General features: G+C 47.4%; 1 protein-coding gene across 4 annotated transcripts in view; it reads right to left on the reverse strand.

Moving 5' to 3' along the window:
* The window catches only part of NCF2 (neutrophil cytosolic factor 2), a 36,990-nt gene that overhangs the window by 706 nt on the left and 14,413 nt on the right, over positions 1–21,871 (reverse strand). For all 4 annotated transcript variants that reach the window (XM_078001389.1, XM_078001390.1, XM_078001391.1 and 1 more), the window contains 11 exons: positions 19,492–19,626; positions 18,186–18,293; positions 16,849–16,908; positions 15,203–15,246; positions 13,266–13,407; positions 12,980–13,048; positions 11,763–11,838; positions 10,056–10,081; positions 9,485–9,636; positions 9,247–9,358; positions 3,849–4,026 (listed from right to left, as the gene is read on the reverse strand). In XM_078001389.1, coding sequence (XP_077857515.1) covers positions 3,849–4,026; positions 9,247–9,358; positions 9,485–9,636; positions 10,056–10,081; positions 11,763–11,838; positions 12,980–13,048; positions 13,266–13,407; positions 15,203–15,246; positions 16,849–16,908; positions 18,186–18,293; positions 19,492–19,626 — 1,102 coding nt within the window. The remainder of the gene's footprint in view (positions 1–3,848; positions 4,027–9,246; positions 9,359–9,484; positions 9,637–10,055; positions 10,082–11,762; positions 11,839–12,979; positions 13,049–13,265; positions 13,408–15,202; positions 15,247–16,848; positions 16,909–18,185; positions 18,294–19,491; positions 19,627–21,871) is intronic.

The raw sequence follows: 21,871 nt of genomic DNA on the forward strand, positions 1-21,871 counted from the left end.
TTGATCTGTCTTAACATGATAATGAAGGAGCAAAATGCAGAAGGATAAATTATGTTTTTCAAAAAGTTACCAGATAGAGAAGTAAGGTCAAAGAAATTGAACAACGAATTCGTAAATAGAATTTCCATCCTTCCCCCACCCCCAGCCTCGACAGGGTCTCACTGTCACTCAGGCTGGTCTCACTCCTGGGCTCAAGTGATCCACCCAACTCAGCCTCCCAAAGTGCTGTGGTGATAGGGGTGAGCTTCTGTGCCTTACCTGTGCTTTGTTGGCAATCTTTGTTTTGACTACAGAAAAGGGACATGCCATTGGTTAAATAAGTTCGGCCGGGCGCGGTGGCTCAAGCCTGTAATCCCAGCACTTTGGGAGGCCGAGACGGGCGGATCACGAGGTCAGGAGTTCGAGACCATCCTGGCTAACACAGTGAAACCCCGTCTCTACTAAAAAATACAAAAAACTAGCCAGGCGAGGTGGCGGGCGCCTGTAGTCCTGGCTACTCGGGAGGCTGAGGCAGGAGAATGGCGTAAAAACCCGGGAGGCAGAGCTTGCAGTGAGCTGAGATCCGGCCACTGCACTCCAGCCTGGGCGACACAGCGAGACTCCGTCTCAAAAAAAAAAAAAAAAAAAAAAATGAAAGTTCATTAGTAAACTTCTTTTCACTGAACTCCATTAAACAGCTGAGTTGGAGCTAGTGATGGGTTAGTACATGTTTGTAAAATATAAAGATTTTAATAGCTCCTACTCAGAGCCTTTAATAGAGTACAGGCATTGTACTTAAAAAATATATTCAGACTTCATAATAACTTGTAGGTATCCATATTTTACTGAGGAAAAGGAGACCCAGAGAGGTGAATAGTTTGTTCAGAGCCATTCTGCCAGTAAAAATCAGACAACTTAGGTATAATCTCCAAAGCCCACCTACCTGACCACACAGCCAGTTAAGTTTGTCTTTGTACATCTAGATCAGACAAGGCCCTGGTGCCTGGATCCTGCCCCAGAAATTTTGCTTTAATGTGTGGTGTGACTGGGCAGCAGTTTTTTCAAAAGTTCCCTCGGTAATTCTAACTGCAAATCACTGTCTTGATGCTTTCTACTTACAGGGTAGGTCGTGGACTGGAAGCTTATTAGAAATGAAAAATTCCAGACCCCACCCCACACCAGAGTCAGAATCCACTTAGGAAGATCCCCAGGTGATTCACATGCGCATTAGAGTTTGAGAAACACTTTGCAGATGAGACCGTCTCATAACTTGAATGCAGTTGAACTCCCCTCTGTCCTACCCTGACTGTGCTAAATTCAGTTTTCTATTGAAGTGCTACAATATGGGTACTTCCTCAACTTAGACTTGTACAGGTAGGTCATAGTAAGAAGTGCACTGGCTTCTCTCCATATCTACCCAAAAGGTTGTTTTAGTGTGTTCTGTCATTTTATTCCTGCTCCCTCTCCCAAACTCCAGACAACTGAGCTGGTTGGTTGATTTAGGCACCTAGAAAGTGGCACTGGGAGGTGTTCAACCCAGTTCTTCCCACTGAGTTACCATTATCTCTTGTTGGAACAGTCTGCTTCTATATTACTACAACATTATATATATATTATATATATTTTATACATATTATATATAAATTTTATATATATTATATATATATATAATATGTTATATATATTTATTTTTTTGAGACAGAGTCTCACTCTTGCTCAGGCTGGGATGCAAAGGTGCAATCTTGACTCACTGCAACCTCCACCTCCCCGGTTCAAGTGATTCTCCTGCCTCAGCCTCCCGAGGAGCTGGGACTACAGGCGCGTGCCACCATGCCCGGCTAATTTTTTTATTTTTAGTAGAGATGGGGTTTCACCATGTTAGCCAAGCTGGTCTTAAAACTCCTGACCCCAAGTGATCCACTCACCTTGACTTCCCGAAGTGCTGTGATTACCAGCATGAACCATCATGCCCGGCCTATACTACTCATATTTTTAATTAATTGCTACAGACTTGTATACTCTCTCTACCCGCATTAACTTTTTTTTTCTTTTTTTTTGGAGACAGTCTCACTCCGTAACCCAGGCTGGAGTGCAGTGATGCAATCTCAGCTCGCTGCAACCTCCACCTCCTGGGTTCAAGCAATTGTCCTGCCTTGGCCTCCTAAGTAGCTGGGATTATAAGCACATACCACCACACCCGGCTAATTTTTGTATTTCTAGTAGAGACAGAGTTTCATCATGTTGGCCAGGCTGGTCTTGAACTCCTGACCTCAAGCAGTCCGCCCACATTGGCCTCCCAAAGTGCTGGGATTACAGGCATAAGCCACTGCACCCGGCCTATTTTTATTTTTTTAAGACAGAGTCTCACTCTGTCACCCAGGCTGGAGTGTAGTGCAATGTCGGCTCACTGCAACCTCCACTCCTGGGTTCAAGCGATTCTCTTGCCTCAGCCTCCCTAGCAGCTGGGACTACAGATGTGCATCACCACACCCAGCTAATTTTTACATTTTTAGTAGAGATGGGTTTTCACCATGTTGGCCAGGCTGATCTTGAACTCCTGGCCTCAAGTGATCCACCCACCTCAGCCTCCCAAAGTGCTGGGATTACAGGTGTGAGCCACCACACTCACCTACCCCCATTAACTTTAAAATTTCCCACTCTCTTTGTCTGTTGGATTTTCTGTTATAATTGATAGTAGTTTTTCACTGCTTTGCATTGGTAGTTCACAGACTCAGCATATGAGCAGGGCTTTTATGATGGGACTTTTTTGTGTCCAGGTAGAGAATTAGGCTGGCAAACCACGAGTTGGAATGGTGCTTCTTAGAGTGTAGGCAGTAGACCAGCATCACCTGGAAACTCGGTAGAGATGCAAGTTGGTGGGCCCTGCCCCAGACCTGAATCAGAATCAGAATCTCTGGAGAGTGGGCCCAGGAATTGATCCCTCTCCAAGGGATTCTTAGAACTCTCCACTTTTAAGAAGTGGGTCTTGCTGTGTTGCCCAGGCAACAGCCTTGAACTCCTGGCTTCCAGTGATCCTCCTACCTCAGCATCCCTAGTAGCTGGGATTACAGGCATGCTGTTTCAGTTTTTAATCTGTTCATTCCGAACAGAATCAAGAAAGTCGCCGGAGACACAGCATAGTTCTGAATAGCTGGTTTTTAAGGCAAAATTTACCTACTTTTCTCTTTGAAAAGTACATTAATTCAAAGAACTATGGTTTGCAGAAGGTCGTATGGCTTGATGCAAAGGCAAAGTGATTCCAGCCAATTTGTTACCTCTGGGAATGAAAATCCATGGTTTCCAAAGCATACTCCTCTTTAATAATCAAGATGTTATCACTGGCCAGGTGCGGTGGCTCATGCCTGTAATCCCAGCACTTTGGGAGGCCGAGGCAGGTGGGTCACTTGAGGCCAGAAGTTTGAGACCAGCCTGGTCAACATGGCAAAACCCCATCTCTACTAAAAACACAAAAATTAGCTAGGCATGGTGGTAGGCGCCTGTAATCCCAGCTACTCAGGAGGCTGAGGCAGGAGAATCGCTTGAACCCAGGAGGGGGAGGTTGCAGTGAGCTGAGATTGTGCCACTGCACTCCAGCCTGGGCGACAGAGGGGGACTCTCAAAAAAAAAAAAAAAAAAAAAAAAAAAAAAAAAAAAAAACTCAGCTTCTTGTTGCTTTCCTGGCTATTAGAACAATAGACAGGGAAAGTTTGAGTGCTCAGCTTTGCTCCCTCCAGCTAGATGCTAGGAAGCAGGTTGAAAACACTGGCTAAAGTTTTGTTTGTAGATTATTGATGTTTTCTTCTCTCTGCCCTTGACCTTGTTTCTGCTAACATGTTAATTTGTTTCTATAATCTTGGAGTAGCACTTACCCTTTGATAGCACCAGGATTATATCCCCTTCCTGAAACTCCAGGTCCTCTGGTTGGGTAGCCTCATAACTGAAGAGTGCCTCCACTTGGCTGCCTTTCTTAAGCTGCGGATCTGTTGTCTGGTTATTAGCATCAGCTTTTTCACTTTCCTTGGGTTCATCTGGAAAGCCTTGGTCACCCTGAAATAATAAAGGGCCTGTTAATTTTCCCATTTTCCTGCCAAATGAACATTGAGCATCACTAAAGGAAACAGCGAAATGTCAAAGTAGAACCTGGGATATAAACTCATAAAGTTTGTGATCAGTGCCTTGTGTAGAGCTTATATGCTCTTTGTGAATACTGGATGTTGGGTAAATCGGTCCCCAACCTTTTTGGCACCAGGGACCAGTTTCATGGAAGACAGTTTTTAGATGAACGGTGGTGGGTGGTGGGTGGCGGTGAGGGTGGTTTCAGAATGAAATTGTTCCACCTCAGATAATCGGGCATTAGATTCTCATACAGAACGTGCAACCTAGATCCCTCACATGCAGAGTTCACAATAGGGTTCGCACTCCTATGAGAATCTAATGCTGCTGCTGATCTGACAGGAGGCAGAGCTCAGGCCTGTATACCCGCAGCTCAACTCCATCCCAAAACTACTAAATCAGAAACTCCCTGAAGGTGAATCCTGCAATCTGTAATTTTTTTTTTTTTTTTTTTTTTTTTTTGAGACAGAGTCTTGCTCTGTCGCCCAGGCTGGAGTGCAGTGGTGTGGTCTTGGCTCACTGCAAGCTCTGCCTCCCGGGTTCACACCATTCTCCTGCCTCAGTCTTCCGAGTAGCTGGGACTACAGGCGCCCGCCACCACGCCCAGCTAATTTTTTTTTTTTTTTTTTTTTTTTTTGTATTTCCAGTAGAGATGGGGTTTCACCGTGTTAGCCGGGATGGTCTCGATCTGCTGACCTCATGATCCACCCGCCTCAGCCGCAATCTGTATTTTAAGTCCTCTAGGGAGTTCTGATACTTGCTAAAGTTCGAAAACCACTACACAATGCCATACTTCTTTTATCTGTAACAGCATTTCTTATACATCTTAGACTTCTGGTCTTAGACTTCTTCCACATTATGGTCACTTTTGTTTCACAAATGAAGGAGAAGGATGCAGTTTCTAGAGATGTAAATCATAGAATTTAACAAATCAACATTAGAAATGCTGCTAGGCTTGTATATACCGAGTGTTACAAGTTCTAGCTTCTCAATGCTGTTTGTTGAACCTTGGTATATTGTCTTTGTTGAGAGGCAGTACAATGAGGTGGAAATGGCCCTAGAGAGTCCACAGACCAAGGTTTGTGTCCCACCTCCACTGCTTACCAGCTCTGTGTCCCTAAGCAAGCAGTGTAACTTCTCAGAACCTCAGTTACCTCACCTGAAATTGAGGCTAGAAGAATTCAATGAGATGGCGTAGAATAATAGTAGTTGGCATTTAGTGAACACTTACTCTGTGGCAGTACTCTTCTAAATATGTAAAAATATTTAGACTTGGTTAATGGTAAGTGTTCCAGCATAGAGTAGATGCTTAATAAATGGTAGTTCATTTTCTTTTCTTTTTTTTTTTTTTTGTATTTTTAGTAGAGATGGAGTTTCACCATGTTGCCCAGGCTGGTCTTAAACTCCTGACCTCAGGTGATCTGGCCCACCTCAGCCTCTCAAAGTGCTAGGATTTCAGGCGTGAGCCACCACACCAGGCCTCTTTTTTTTTTAGACAGAATCTCACTCTGTCACCCAGACTGGAGTGCAGTCGTGCGATATCAGCTCACTGTAACCTCTGCCTCCTGGGTTCAAGCAATTCTGCCTCAGCCTCCCAAGTAGCTGGGACTACAGGTGTGCACCACCACACCCAGCTAATTTTTGTATTTTCAGTAGAGACGGGGTTTCGCCATGTTGCCTCAGCCTCCCAAAGTGTTGGGGTTACAGGCATGAGCCACTGCGCCCGTTTTCTTTTTCCTAGCTAGTGAAAACCTGCCTTGCTGCCTCCAAGAATAATGGATAGTGATAAAGAACATTCAACAGTGACTCCTGAGCCTGGATTAAATTGCAGAAAGATTGTTGGGAGTTTTAAGAGGGTTGGCTACATGTAGCCACCAAATAGATTGAAGCTCCTGTCAAAGGAAAAATTTTTAATTAAAAAAAAGTTTAAGTGAAGTAGTTCACATTTAGAGCAAAACTCCTTCTAGGAAGAATCTTTTAAAAAAGATGCTGAAGGGGTTAATCCAAAGACAGGTGGAAAACCTAGAGTGACCTTTCAGACTTCCAAGAGACCCCTTACACTCACACTCACTCTTACCCCAGGTCCTGGGGCCTTTTGTCTCAGCCAGAGACACCAGGGAGTCTCATCCCCAGTGGCCGTATTTCCTGAAGGCAATTTTCTGACCGGGGAAGATACCTTAAAACAGGTTTATACACTGCCCCTTTCTAGGCTCGTTCTCTTTCACTCTTCCTCTCCCACTTTTTTTTTCTTTTCCAGCAAACATTTGTCTCTGATTTGAGTGAGAATCTAGCAAAGAACCCCTTGCTTTAAACAGAAGCCTCAGCCCAGCTGCGAGGGTGAGGTTTGCAGGAAGGACTCTGCCTCCTACTGTGGCTCTGGGCCTGGATGAGCCAGAATAGCTTTCCCACTTGCTCATTTCTACCATCTCCAAATCCACTTGTAGGTAGAAAATGGTAACTTTCCCAAGGATTCATGTGTGAACTGTTTCATATGATACTCCCCGCACCAGTGTAACTGCAAATGCAACAGCCTAAAAATGCAAAGTCAGAAAAACAGGTGAGGTGAATAGGAGAGCTGAAACTTTTGAAACAGCCCTAATTAACAGCTTTGGTCAGTGGAGACTGGCCTCATTAATGCTGTATCTGGAGCTCTCTCCAGCCTCAGGACTGGATGGGAGCTGGTTCGTCGGGAAGAACTGGCTAGCCTAGCTCAGTCCCTGCCTTGCTCATATACCTCATAACCATTCTTTCAAAGCAAGACCTGACTTTCTTCCCTGCTCACAGCAGCATCCTAGTGTACAAGGCCTTCCATGATATGTTGCCTTTCCAGCCCGTCTCCCACCACTCTCCCCATTGCATCCTCAGTAGTAACACTGAGCCCCTTTACCCACTATGCTGACTTCTATGGTGTTCCTTTCCATCTGTAAAATGCATCCTTTCCTCCTCTACCTCACTAATTTCTTATTTATTGTTTTACGGTGAAGCTTCAAGATGATCTCAGCAGCATTTTCTTCAGGAAGACAACTCCTACCTGTTCCACTTCCCTCCAGCATTTCTGGGTTAGATAGTATACCACGTGCTTCCATAACACAGTACGTCCATTTGTGAACCCCCATCAGTTTACACAACATGAGGCTTCATGTGCCTGCCTATCTACAGAGCCCTAGGCGCTCAGCAAGTGTTTGTTGAAGAATGTCACTAGCAGACAACCCAAATGTCCACCAGCAGGTGAACAGATGCACGGAATGGAGTATCCATACAGTGGAGTACCATTTAGCAATCAAAAGGATGAGACCAGTGAAACAAAAAGACTAAACACGCACTATACAATCCACTTGCATGAAATTATGTAAAAGGAAAAAGTATATTTACAGAAGGCAGATGGGTGGTTTTCTGGGTCTAGAGTTGGGGGAGGGAATTAATGTCAACAATAAAAAGAAATGACAGTTTTTTCCCCTGAAGACCAAGAGACAGAGTTGGAGTGTTACCTTGTTGCTTCTATTAATGCTTCTAGCCTCTAACTTTTCACCTGACTCCCATTGTTCTTACTTGGAAGTCAGACTTCAGGCTAATAAGACCTCAGGCTAATAAGATAACGTGTCCTGGAACCATCAGTACAGCAGGGTAGTTAGGAATAGAGGCAGGCTCTGGAATCAAAACATCTGCTTGAGTCCGACTCCACTACTAACCAGCTATTTAATCTTGGTCAAGTTGCGTGACCTCTCTTTGCCTTGTTTCCTAAATTATAAAATGAGAAAATAATATCTACCTCACAGAGTTATGAAGATTGTAAGAACTAACACACAGAATGCACTTTGCAGCTGGGCACATTGGCTCATGCCTGTAATCCCAGCACTTTGGGAGGCCAAGGCAAGTGGATCACGAGGTGAGGAGTTCGAGACCAGCCTGGCCAAGATGGTGAAACCCTGTCTCTACTAAAAATATAAAAATTAGCCAGGAGTGATGGCGGACACCTGTAATCCCAGCTACTCGGGAGGCTGAGGCAGAGAATTGCTTGAACCCGGGAGGCGGAGGTTACAGTGAGCCAAGATCAAGCCACTGCACTCTAGCCTGGGCGATAGAGCAAGACTCCATCTCAAAAAAAAAAAAAAAAAATGCACTTTGCACAGTATCTGACACATGGGAAGTTCTCAGTAGATACTTGCTGTTAATAAGGTGTTACCCAAATTATCTCTTGGTGAAATAAATGCTACTTTCTTTCACCCTCGTGTGAAAGTGTTCTTCCTCATGTTAACTTGAGAAGGTTGGCCAGGTGCAGTGGCTCACACCTGCAGTCCTAACACCTTGGGAGGCTAAGGTGGGAGGATTGCTTGAGCCCAGGAGTTTGAGACCAGCCTGGGAAGTATAGTGAGACTATATATACTGTAAACAAAACATTTTAAAAAGTAGCTGTGTGTGGTGGTGCACATCTGTAGTTCCAGCTACTCGGGAGGCTGAGGTGGGAGGACTGCTTGAGCCTGGGAGGCGGAGGTTGCAGTGAGCTGTGATTGTGCCACTGCACTCCAGCCTGGGTGACAGAGCAAGATGAAAGAGAGAGACAGAGAGAGCAAGCAATGCAAAAGAGAAAAAGAAAAAAAGAAAAGGGAGGAGAGAAGAAAAGGAAAGAAAGAGAAAGAAAAAAGAGAAAGAAAAAAAAGAGGGAAGGAAGGAAGGAAAAAGAAAAAGAAGAAAGAGAAGAAAGAGAAAAAGAAAAGGGAGGGAAGGGAGGTATGGAGGGAGGGATGGAGGAAAAGAAGGAAGGGAGGGAGGGAAGGAAGAAAGGAAGAAAAAGAAAAGAAAAGAAGGTGAAGAATGGCTATGAGCTGAGCCTTAAGCTATGACTTCATTCCAACCTTGTTTGACAGTGATGGATGGGATGTTTGACACAGTCAGGCACGGAGCCAATGGAGGGGCAGGAGGCTTTCTGTGAGCTCCTGCCCTGCTGGGCCTGCTTTTCTCTTGTGAGAAACCCTCTCCCTGCTGCAAATGGGGTGAGGATGCAGGTAAAAGGGAGGCAGAGCTGTGACTTGTTACCCACCATATCCCCAAAACCACACATCGTGCCTGGTACACAGAAGGGGCTTGATAAATGTCAAATTGTTGAGGAAGTGGCTCAGTGGAAATGGAACTTTAGATGCCCTTCACTGCACTCACCACTGTGTTCTCACACCACAGAGTCAGACAGTAGTTTTTCACCTGGCCCCAGGCATCCTTCATGTTGTCTTCTGAAAGGGGCACCAGCTCATTGCTGTCTCGAGGCCGATAGCTGGGTGGAGATAATGAGTAAGAATCCAGTCAAAGAACATCATACAAAAACCATCCTCCTCTTCCCTCCTCCAGGCCAGCACAAGGTCCCCACTGTTCCCCTCACAGCTGCCTGCATGGAACTCACCTCAGCTTAGTGTGTTCCAGCCGGAGCTCCAGTTTCTTAGACACCATGTCCCGGACCTGGCTGTAGGGGAGTCCAGGCTGAGTCTCCATGACTACCGTATACTTGTAGTGCACCTTGAGTGTGTAGGGCATGGGAACGCTGAGCTTCACTTCCTGAGTGGGGAGGAAGCAAAGGGAACTCCTGAGTGTCTGAGGCTTTCTCTCAACATCCTGTATCACTGAGGCTTGGTGATTTGGCACAGGGGGTACCCCATGCAGCAGGGGAGAGGCCAATAAGTAACTGGTTTCATAGTAGCCAAAAGGGCCTTCAGAGGTCGTTTAGCCCCACCCTTGCTTGGACAGGAATTCCTACTGAGCAAGATCTGGCCCACTAGCTTGGGTAGTAGGAAGTGTGTACATGATAGTGGAGGAGGCTGTCAAGAGGGTCCCTAGCCCATGGACCCTGTAAGGTAGCAACTGGTTCGACCCTTCCACTGGGGCTCTTGCTATAACCCAGACAGACACGTCTGTGGTCGATAGCCCAAGCCATCCCATCTTCTACCACTTGAAACAGTACGAGGGAAAAATGTTACCTTAGGCTCTTCTTTTTGTTTCTGACCTGAATGGAAAAAGTAGGGAGTAAAACAAAAGAAGATGGTGAATGAACACGCTTAGCCAGCCCCTGCTACACACAGATGAAACCTCTTCAAATAGGGCCCCCAACCTCTTACCCTTTAATCTGTGGGGCAATTATTAACCTTAGTAAACTGTGGGGAAGTCTCACCTTGGGGAAGCATGAAGGTCATGAACACATGAACAAACTCGGTCTCTGCTTCTAGGGAGCCTATAGGTAATTATCAAAGGACCAGCGTATCCTCACCAATCCACAAGGTTAGCGGGGATCCCGAAGGTCAATTAAACCCACAGGATCCAAAACAATGAAAATCAGGAGTGCAAGGTGAGCCAGAGGCCACAGGAAGAACTATTAGAACCACTGATCCTCATCTTATTCTTTATTTTTGTGTATGTTTCCTAAAGTTTATTAATTTAATATATTAATCTAATATAATTGATGTAAGAGAAGCATGCACGAAGATATTTACCATAGCGGGTACATGACAGAAAAGACCACTGATCTCAAACCTAGCTGATCATTACAATCACATGGGAAGTTTTTTCTAAAATACAAATTCCTGAGCCCCATTCCAGTCCTAAAAAATCAGAGCCCGAAGCCTAGGACCCTGTATTCACAAAATCTTCCTAGGTTTATATGTGATCCTTGATGAGCCTCTACACAAAAGATAACAACAAAAAAGCTGTCAAGGACATTGAGCAGGAGCAATGGGAGAAATTTGAATATGGAATATGCATTATATAATGTTATCATACGAATGTTTAGTGTCCTAGATACCGTGATTCTATTGTGATTATGCAGGAGACTGTGTTTTTGCAGCTGTATAGGGTGAAGTGTCACGAGTCTGTAACTTTTTTTCAACTAGCTCAGGGGAAAAAAATAGAATGGAGCAGGGCGAGTTCATGGTGCAAAATGTTAACAATTGGTGAGTCTAAGTGAAAGATATTCTGATGTTTACTGTATTCTACTGTCAACTTTTCTGTAGGTTGGACATTTTTCAAAATAAAAATGGGGGAAGGGCATGCCGAGTGATTCTGATGATCAGGCGCGTGTGGCAGTCACTGATCTAGAATCCGGCCAGCCGCTCACTCTGTGCGTCTCTACCAAGCACTTATCCAGAATCGGCTTCAAGTGCGTAAGTGATAAAAAGCCCATCACTTCCCAAGCCAGCCCTCTCCACACTAGGAAACAGCCTTTCGGAGAGAACGTTTCCGTTTCACATCTGCCCACTGGTTCTCTGTTCAGTCTCAGGGCTCCACAGAGCGATTTCTTTTCCAGATACAGTGCCTCAGACATTTGAAAACAGCCACTCCATGCCCCTCTGAGGTAAGCATGTATAGTTACTTCAATTTTTCTTCCTGAGATATGGTTTCAGTACCTAACGATCAAGGGGTTTGGTGACTACGTGAGTCACTCAGGAACCAGCTGCATTCACCCAGGCCCCATGAGTGTTCTGCAGAAGGCAGGGAGACAGGGCACTGATTTCATGTTTGGGGTGGGTGGGTGGTGCAGGAAAGGAGGGTTCTGGAGCTGCGTGGTCATTAGCTGAGTGGCATATTGGGAGAAGAAGAAACCAGAATTTCCTGGAAGGCGGGGAGAGGAACTCAGGAAGCAGCCTGGCATGCTCCTGTGCCCAGACCTAGGGTGTTGCTCCAGGGCCACTCACCTGGTGACAACTGGGGTCTTCCAGGGGCTTTGGAACTAGGAGGAGCTGGGATGTCGGACTCCGGAGAGCTTTCCTCCTGAAGGCAACAGGGAGTGATGGTCAGAACCTTCATTCAAAGTTCCCAGGCAGGGGTGGATGTGGGGAGACGCCCCTACAGAGACCCCATGAAAAGGAGCCAGGTGCAAATAACTCCCTAAAAGTTGGAATGGTAGTGACATTTGGGGAAGACGAAGGAAATGCTGGCCAAAAGAGGAGGCAAGGTTGGCCTTATGAAAATGAAAATCATAGCAGAAAGAAGAATCCTAACCCGCTAAAAGGCCCTTGCCGCTTTAGCATCTCTTTCAGCCATATTGGAAATCCACTGGGCATGGAGGGGACTGAGCTCCTGTCTCCACTGCAGAGGGCATTGAGAAAGGAAAAATTCCACTTCTCGTTTGCATGGCATTTGAAGCTTTTCAAAGCATCTGGATAGGGTGACTCTGACCAGGGAGGGCTGAGCTCGTATACAACTGGTTGCACAGTCTAGAGAGAGACAGGCCCCACTGCCATTGAGTCACTTACAGGGATGCTCAGATCTGATAAAGACAGCTCTCTAGGCCTGGCAGAAGGACAAAACTTTTGAAATGTGAGGAAGGGAGTAGCAGCAGTTTAGAAGCAGTGGCTGGCAAGGCCCACTCTGATTCAAAGCTCTAAGGCAGATCTCATTTTATTATTTTTATTTGTATAGAGGTGGCATCTCTCTATTTTGCCCAGGCTGGTCTCGAACTCCTGAGTTCAAGTGATCCTCTCACCTCAGCCTCCCAAAGTGCTAGGATTACAGGCATGAGCAACTGCACCTGGCCTCATTTTATTTCTAATGGCATTGTACCAGCCAACACATTGACTATTCTTCCAGGTGAAGCAGACACACCTGGGAAGACCTAACCCCCTCATACACTGTAGGCTTTGCTTCCCAAGTCACTTCTGACCAGGAAGAGTCACGGAGGTGGGGGGCCCAATGGGACCTACAGATGCCTCCAACTTAGCACACCTGGCCTTTTTTCCCCTCATTCCCAGGTTCAGCTCTGGGCAGCTGGTGCCATCTCAAGGCGGGCTCAAGACTAGTGAGTCTTTCTCCAGGGGTCCCGACAGTACCTCTTTTACACGGCTCTTCTCCCCTCCAGGGAGAGATCTCTAAATGGTGAGAGGAAATGGGTCAGGCCTTGACATCACATTACCTGGGGCTGCTGCTGAGGGTGGATCCGCAGCTCAACTGGTTCAAGGTAGTTGCAGGGAACAAGCCCCTTCTGCAGTGCAGCACCACAGAATCAGAAAGGAAAAAATAAAGATGCGCTCATCAGTACCCACACCACAGAACAGCCCAGAGTCCTGGGGAAGGGAGGACGAACAGACAAAAGAACTTGATCGGTCTGCAAAGAAGGCAGCAGATACTGCTCCACAGAAAGACTGCATTTGCTGCCAGGATCCCACGCCCATCGCACCACTCCCTGATCCTCTGCATACCTGCCCGTTGAACATGACGGTGGCCCAGTTATCATTGCCCTTCTTCAGGACAAAGACAATGTTCCCTGGCATGACCTGGAGCTCTTCTTGTGTCTCAGGCACAAACCCGAACAGCACACGGTGAGCCTCCCCTTCCAGAGCCCTGCAGAGGGTAGACGCAAGATCCAGCCCACATCCCCTCACACAGTGCCGTGGCGCAAACACAGTGAACTTGGAGCCAGGGACTTGGCTCCAGCCTGGCTCTAACTCCACATCTAACTGCAAATGCCGAGGTGACGCTGAGCCTGCCTGGGCTCCCGAGAGGTCTCGGTAAGAAACTGGTGTACACCTGCTCATAACCATATATGCAGAGGGGCAAGAATAAAAGCAAAAACCCCACACACTAGTGAGGACTTACAATCCTTGCCCTCCCTTCCCCTCTGAGGAGGAAGGTCCCTGGCTGGGTCATCTTGGCCAGCTCCCAAGGCTGGGCTGGGGTGGATCAGGTGACTGTGGTCAGGGCAACAGCACAAAGCGGAAGTCAAGTGAGAGCCAGCTGGGCCAGAAGGACTGGTGGGAGAGGAGGAAGGAGAAACCACCTAGAGCCAGTGTTAGGCCAGGGTAGGGAGACGGTGAGCAGGGTAGGTGACAGGGAGCGTGAGGGAGGCACATAGAGGGCTCTGAGACTGCCCAGCTGCTGTGGTGCAGTGTCGGTTCCCTTAAGTCTGACTTCATGCTTTTAGGCTCTGAGGCTCTGATTGGCGTCACTTTGGAACGTGTGATTGAGAGGTTGGTGTTCAGGTTTCAGGCTTCCCTCCCTTTACTCCCCACTCTGTTACTTTCCCCTCAGCCCTTCCTTGTTTCCAGACTATTCCAGGCTATTCCTGTAGGGAATACAGGCCCTTGCAGCTGACAGGGAGCTTAGGAATGAGCTCATCCAGCCCCTCATTTTTGTAGTTGCTTTGGTACTTTTGTCACTTTTTAGTTTTATTTTTATTTTTTGAGACGGAATCTTGGTCTGTTGCCTCGGCTGGAGTGCAGCGACGTGATCTTGGCTCACTGCAACCTCCACCTCCCAGGTGCAAGTGAGTCTCCTGCCTCAGCCTCCCGAGTAGCTGGGATTACAGGCACGCATCACCACACTCAGCTAATTTTTGTATTTTTAGTAGAGATGGGGTTTTGCCACATTGGCCCGGCTGGTCTCGAACTCCTGATCTCAAGTGATCCGCCCACCCCGGTCTCCCAAAGTGCTGGGATTATAGGCATGAGCCACCACGCCTGGGCAATCACTTTTTAAAACCTCCTTTTTGGGTGGGAGGACCAGGCTTGCTTCATCACTTCGAGATAATTCTTAAGAAAGCTGTAGGTTATGACACCCTTTGTTTTTCATCTTACAGAAGAAGGACTTCCTTTTCTTGAGTCCTTCCTCTTTACTTCTTCAGAAAGCATGTGCCGATAGGGAGTGGAAAACGCCTACACAGGAAAAAGGATGCCATTCTACATTCCTGACTCCGGAGAGCTCTGGCCTGCCCCCATCAGAGGGGACCGCAGCCAATGCGAAACTGATCTCCAACGTGAGGTCAGCATCCTGGTCCCCAGGGTAGCTATGTTCCACAGGACACCACTGCCCCTCAGCAACAACCCCTTGCCATGTGGTTGGCTGTGCACGTGGACAGAGGGCCATTGGGAACCATGTATCTGCAGCCAGGCCCTGATGGCCAGCTCCACCTCGGTCAAGACTCCCATCCCCACATGTCATTCCTTTCTAGCCTGACATTCTAGAAGACATTCTTCTAAACATTCCTTTCAAGCCTGACATTCTAGAAGAAACCTGACATTCTAGAAAATTCCACAGGATTTAGACTCTGACCCCAGCTTCATCTTCTTCCCTCCCTCTCTTGCCATCGGTTCAGGCTTGGAGCTTAGATATTCTGCATATGGATTTAAATCTAACTTACCTGAAGATCTCTGGGGTTTTCGGTCTGGGTGGAGGCTCAGCTGCCTATTGAATATTCAGGAGAAGTGAAAATGGAAAAGGCAATGAGGGAAAGCAGGGGAGAGACAACAAATGGCTAATGGTAATTTGAGCATTCTTCCAGACCAAAACGTCAAATAATGCATTTCTGACTGATGGGAACACTGTCTAGGAAGGGGGCACAGTCACCCTGACTAAACACTGGGAAATAACACCTCCCACTAGCTCCCCAGGTGTAGGTTTCACTAGCGCAGCAATTCATTTTGAGCCAGAGCTAGTTTCTGGAGGTTAGCAGTCACACAGCAACATGGTGTCACAAGAATGCTTTGACCTTGAGCTCTGTCCTTTTCCCAGGAGAGTTTCCAGAAGCTCTGTTCTGTAATTAATGTCTACTATGTCACATGACACTTCTAAGTATTTTAAAATTAATTAAAAAAAATTTTTTTTTTTTTTTTGAGATAGAGTTTCACTCTGTCGCCCAGGCTGGAGTGCAGTTGTGTGATCTTGGCTCACTGCAACTTCTGCCTCCCTCGTTCAAGTGATTCTCCTGCCTCAGCATCCCATGTTGCTGGAATTACAGGCATGTGCCACCACACCCTGCTAATTTTTGTATTTTTAGTAGGGATGGGAGTTTCACCATGTTGGCCAGACTGGTCTGGAATTCCTGGCCTCAAGTGATCTGCTCACCTCAACCTCCCAAAAATGATGGGATTACAGGCATGAGCCACTGCGCCTGGCCACTTCTGAGTATTTAAAATTGACACAGGATTCCACTGACTGGGCAAGAATCTCCTCCCCTGTTCTACACTGAATACCAAGGGATCCAGTGACCTGGGCTGCGTTCCCTTCATGGCCTCTGGCTGAACTGAAGCTCAAGGGACTTCAGCAAGGCTTTCATCAGCTTTATTGTGAAGAAAGAGATCAAGGAATCTAGATCTGGAACATACCTGCCCCTGCTCAGAAAACCCGCCCTCTGCTGGTGCTGACCAATGCTCTTCACCATCACAGTTTCATTGCCACAGAGTTCCTATTTTCCTCAATGCGTTTTCCCCTCTTCCCTTCGCAAGGAATCTCTGTCTGCATTTCTAGATCCACTGTCATCCAGTTCATCTGAGCCCACCTCTCCAAGCCCAGTTTGGACAGAAAAAGGTTCACTCTCAGCGCCCTGCCTGTGTTCCCGAAGGAAACGCCTGCACATGAGCAGATGGGTAGAGCCAGGAGAGCCCAAACCTCAGACCCAGGCCCCACAGGGTTCCCCACTTGCCCCGTACTCAAGAAGAGGCTTTGTTAACAAGCCTTCCATAACTTGTGTTTCACCTTCCTGAGAGAATGGTTGAGGCTTCAGAGAGAGTATCAGCAGATCTCTTTAGAGACGTGAAGACTGGCATTTGTGGGGAGGCAGGAGAGTTAGCTTCAGAGGACTTGGGGTGAAGCCTGACACTGCCTTATTTCCTTACCAGCCATGGAACCCAGGACTGAGAGAGGGCAGGCAGATCCCTCAGCTGCACTGAGGGCCACTTGAAGGAGCCCTTTCAATAAGGCAGCTCAGCACACATAGTCTCTCGAATCGAATGCTTCACAGAAAGCTCTTGAGACCTAGGTCCATGGAGAAGGTCAGGATTGCCTCACCTGTGGTTGCAGAGGGGCAAACCCAGAGAAACTGTCATGATCCACTACAGACGCCACAACCTGAAATCAAGGACAGGAGGGTGTGAGGCTCTGCCAGCACGGTTTCCATTCTTCTGGCTCTCCCTCCTTGCTCATGCCCTAGACCGGTTCTCACTTGAGCCTGGTTTCAGACGTGGACAGTAACTGAGGATTAGATTCCTGATCCTCTGGATTAGGATTTCAGCAACTGAGGAAACGAGTATTCACCCAACCCCTGCTAACAGAGGCTTGCTTTCTCCTCTCTAAAAACAAATGTTTTTATTGAGGTGCAATTTGTGTAACGTCAAATTACCCTTTTTTGTTTTTTGTTTTGTTTTGTTTTGTTTTGAGACAGAGTCATGCTCTGTTGCCCAGGCTGGAGTGCAGTGGCGCAATCTCGGCTCACTGCAGCCTCCGCCTTCCAGGTTCAAGCGATTCTCCTGCCTCAGCCTCCCAAGTAGCTGGGACTACAGGCATGCACCGCAGCACCTGGCTAATTTTGTATTTTTAGTAGAGACGGGGTATCACCATGTTGACCAGCCTAGTCTTGAACTCCTGACCTCATGATTCACCTGCCTCGGCCTCCCAAAGTGCTGGGATTACAGGCGTGAGCCACGACGCCCGGCCAAGACCTGGATTTAGAAGAAGTGCAATTTAAGACATAGTCTAAACACAGGGCTGTGGAAGTAGGGAAACACTCCTCAGCCCACTAACACGTGAACTACAAGGAGCATTAATCCAAGAGGAACCCATGCTGATCTCTTTCCCCAACATATTCTTTCCATATTTGTTTTTATTATTTAGAAACAGAGTCTCACTCTGTTGCCCAGGCTAGAGTACAGTGGTGCAATCATAGTTCACTGTAGCCTTGAACTCCTGGGCTCAAGTGACCCTTTCGCCTCACAGCCTCTCCACTAGCTAGGCTGGTCTCAAACTCCTGGCCACAAGTGATCCTCCCACTTCAGCCTCCCAAAGCGCTAGGATTACAGGCATGAGCCACCCTGCCTGGCCTTCTCTTCACATTTAGTGAGCTCCTCATGGCTGTGTTTTCCCTCCACTGGCTCAGTCCCCAAGACTCAGCATCCTGTGGGGAACCCTATGGCTCTCACCCAGGGTCAAGCTGGAAGGGAGGAATGGGAGCAGCCTGGAGAAAATAAACTAGAAGTGGTTGCCTATCTTTCAGCCAAACCTCTGTCCTATAAACAAGTCTCTTGTTGCCATCCCAGGGACAGAGCCACAAGGAGGCTGCCCTCTTCTCAAGAGTCCCTCCCACCTTGCTCCACATGGCCCAGGCCACAGGAGACTCAGGGGACACCTACCGTCGCCTTGCCTAGGTAATCCTTCTTGGCCAGCTGAGCCACTTGTCTCTCATTTGGTCGAAACAGCCTGCCCACAGGGATCACCACTGGCTCGTACAGCTTCTGCTTCTGTAACACAGAAAACGTAGCATTTCCTTATCTGAAAATGGGGGTGACGATGCTTGTCCTGCCTCCCTCAGCGAATAGATGCAAGAATTTATTGAGATAACCACATAGAAGCACTTTTTCCAAATGAGTGTTGTCATTGCTCTAGGGTGTTAAGGTAGGAACCCCTGGTTTGAATACCACCTTCTGCTGTGAGGCCACGTGGACGTTGTTTGCTGCTATATGCCCAGCACCCTCTTTTCCCAGAGGAACTGCTCCTCTCCCTCTCTGTGTGGTGTCCGTGGGGTTCTCTAATGGTGTAGACGGCACCACCGCGACGAGGCTGGCCCGGGATTAAGTGAGGCTCATAACAGTGTTCCCTTGGATGAGTGTCTGCTGACGAGGATAGGCATATAAACACTGACTTGAGTCCTCTTCTCTGTGTTTTAAAAATCGGATTTAAAGCTAGCCTTATTCACAAATATGCTTGAACGATGGCTAATTTTTATCACTCATTCACATAATCAAAACATTTTGTGGGCAGGCGTGGTGGCTCACCCCTATAATTCCTACACTTTGGGAGGCCAAGGTGGGCAGATCACCGGAGGTCAGCAGTTCGAGACCTGCGTGGCCAACATGGCAAAACCCCATCTCTATTAAAAATACAAAAATTAGCCAGGCATGGCGGCATGCACCTGTAATCCCAGCTACTTAGGAGGCTGAGGCAGGAGAATTGCTTGAACCCAGGAGGCGGAGGCTGCAGTGAGCCGAGATCACACCACTGTACTCCATGCTGGGCAACAGAGCGAGACTCCATCTCAAAACAAAACAAAACAAAACAAAACATTTTTGCTGAGAGCTGTTACGTGCCTAGCATTGTGCCAGGCTGTGAGGACTCAGTGGTGATCCAGCAGACATGGTGTCTGCCCTCTCAGTGCTTACAGTCTGTGCAGTGCCGCTCCAGCATCCAGTATCCTGTTCTGCATTGCCCAGGAGCCCCACTGCGAGGGCGGTGTGCTGCCAGGCCTCTGCCATCCCATACTCTAGGCCTCAGGTTCTCAGCACAGATTCAAGATCGTAAGTGGAACTATACCCTAACATCTGTGTTACCCAGACTCAGAAAGTAAAAGCACCACTTTTATGGCTTCTCAATGGCATGTCCTCTGAGACAAATGAGAATCCAGTGAAATCCTCTCCCCACCTGCATCACCAATACGCTTACCCAGACACACTCCATGGCCTTGTCGATTTTGGAATGTCTGGGCTCAGACTTCATGCTCGTGGCCAATGCTAACTGTTCTTCAGCTTTTTTCCATTCCTCCTTCTTGGCATACATGAAAGCAATGTTATATAACACCTAGAAAAGTACAGACCGCAACATAAAATTTGAGACTACTCCAAATCAAGGTGCCGGGGAAGGGCTCACACGTGTACTCCGGGAGTGTTGCTGGTGGCCTTTCTCCCTTCCTCAGCTCTCCTGGGAATATCTAAAATATAGTGCAGTTAGTCTTGCTATTGAGGTACATCAAACACAAATATGGTGTTAAGAAAACACCATGGAATGCATCAATGCAACATCATGTGTACTCTTCTAACAACCAAATAGGTTAGGAACGGACAAGAACTATTGTATACAGTGTATTCAAACCGGTTAAAAAAGAAGAAGAAGAATTGTTGTGCTGTTTTAGTGTGAGTTGCTTTAGTGAAAGAGTGACTTGATGGCCGGGCGCGGTGGCTCAAGCCTGTAATCCCAGCACTTTGGGAGGCCGAGACGGGCGGATCACGAGGTCAGGAGATCGAGACCATCCTGGCTAACACAGTGAAACCCCGTCTCTACTAAAAAATACAAAAAAAAAACTAGCCGGGCGAGGTGGTGGGCGCCTGTAGTCCCAACTCGGGAGGCTGAGGCAGGAGAATGGCATAAACCCGGGAGGCAGAGCTTGCAGTGAGCTGAGATCCGGCCACCGCACTCCAGCCTGGGCGACAGAGCGAGACTCCGTCTCAAAAAAAAAAAAAAGAAAGAGTGACTTGCTCAAGGCTCCTTCTAGAGGCAGACACAGGGTTGGGAATAAAATACAGGTGTGTGGCCTTCCAGTCCAGCTCCTGCCACTGCGCCTAGGCTTAAACACTGGACAGGTACAGGGCAGGAAGAGGGATCAAGATGCAACCTCCTGTACCAGCACCAGCAGAACCTGGCCCAGACCATGTGAGTAAAAGACTAATGTAGCAACACAGGCCAGGCACAGTGGCTCACGCCTGTAATCCCGGCACCTTGGGAGGCCAAGACGGGTGAATCACTTGAGGTCAGGAATTCAAGATCAGCCTAGCCAACACAGAGAAACCCTGTCTCTACCAAAAATACAAAAATTAGCTGGGCATGGTGGCAGGCACCTGTAATTCCAGCTTCTTGGGAGGCTGAAACAGGAGAATTGCTTGAACCCAGAAGACAGAGGTTAGCACAGAAGCCAGGGGCACCTTCGCCTGGGGTGGGGAGGGAATGGTAAATGCAACAGTAGTCATACTTTTCCAGGCGTTGAGTTGGGCTGTGGTTCTTGAGTGTTTATTATTATGCTTCACAATATACACACAGAATCAAATAATCATTTGGATGCATTACCAAGATCTAAAAAAAATGGCTTGACTGAAAGAAATGTTTTAAATAGGACATATGGAAATGAGGGGGTGTGACATTTGAGGCTAGATGATAAAATACATTGACACTCTGTCTTGCCCTTGGGTCACTTGCTCTCAGAGGCGCCAGCTGCCATGTCATGACAAGACTTTAGGCAACCCTAGAGAGAAGTTCATGCAGCGACGAACTGAGGCCTCCTGCCAACAACGACGTGAACTTGCCAAACTCAGACAGGTGGCAGGATTGGTGTTTCTGTGGCATTAGCGGCTGGTGCTGAATGGTGGGGGCCAGGATGAACCCCAGAAGTGGAACCTGGACTCCTTTCAGGCCTATTTCTGAGAGTCAGTGAGCTACTACTGCCTTCTGAACTCGTTGGCTTCTCCAGCCCACTCCTGACCTTGTGTGCAGAAAGAAAGAACTCAGATCATTTAAAACTTCCTATTTGGTTCTCAGCCGCCTTCTCTTAAGACATTTTCCTGCAATCAGTCTTTATGAACTGATGATGAGAATAACCTTGACACTCTTCAAAAATAATAATGTGATTCTCAGAAGCCAGGATCATACCACATCAGGAAGAGAAGGATTATAAGTAGGGAAATGACTGGAAGGTCCCATGTGACAAAGAAGGCCTTAGACCCTGAAAAGTTCAGCTTTACTTGCAGAGAGGGTCACTCAGTCAGTATTTTCTGTCCTCCCAGAGCCATTTTAACCCCAGCTCCAGGGGAAACATTCCTCCCACGGAATTGTACTTTGATGCTGCTGTGACATAATCCTTTTTCTAGAGCCACTTGTCCCCCAACTTTTTAATCTGTATAAGTGGCTGTCATTGGCTTATCGTCAATGTCTGGAGGTATTTTAGTTGTCACATTGGAGGGGGAGTGGTGGTGGCAGTGCTACTAGCATCTAAACGCTAGAGATGCTGTCAAAGTTCCCACAATGCACAGGATGCACCACAACCCCTCTCGCTTCC

Source organism: Macaca mulatta, chromosome 1, assembly GCF_049350105.2.
Source record: "Macaca mulatta isolate MMU2019108-1 chromosome 1, T2T-MMU8v2.0, whole genome shotgun sequence".
Classification (NCBI taxonomy): domain Eukaryota; kingdom Metazoa; phylum Chordata; class Mammalia; order Primates; family Cercopithecidae; genus Macaca; species Macaca mulatta.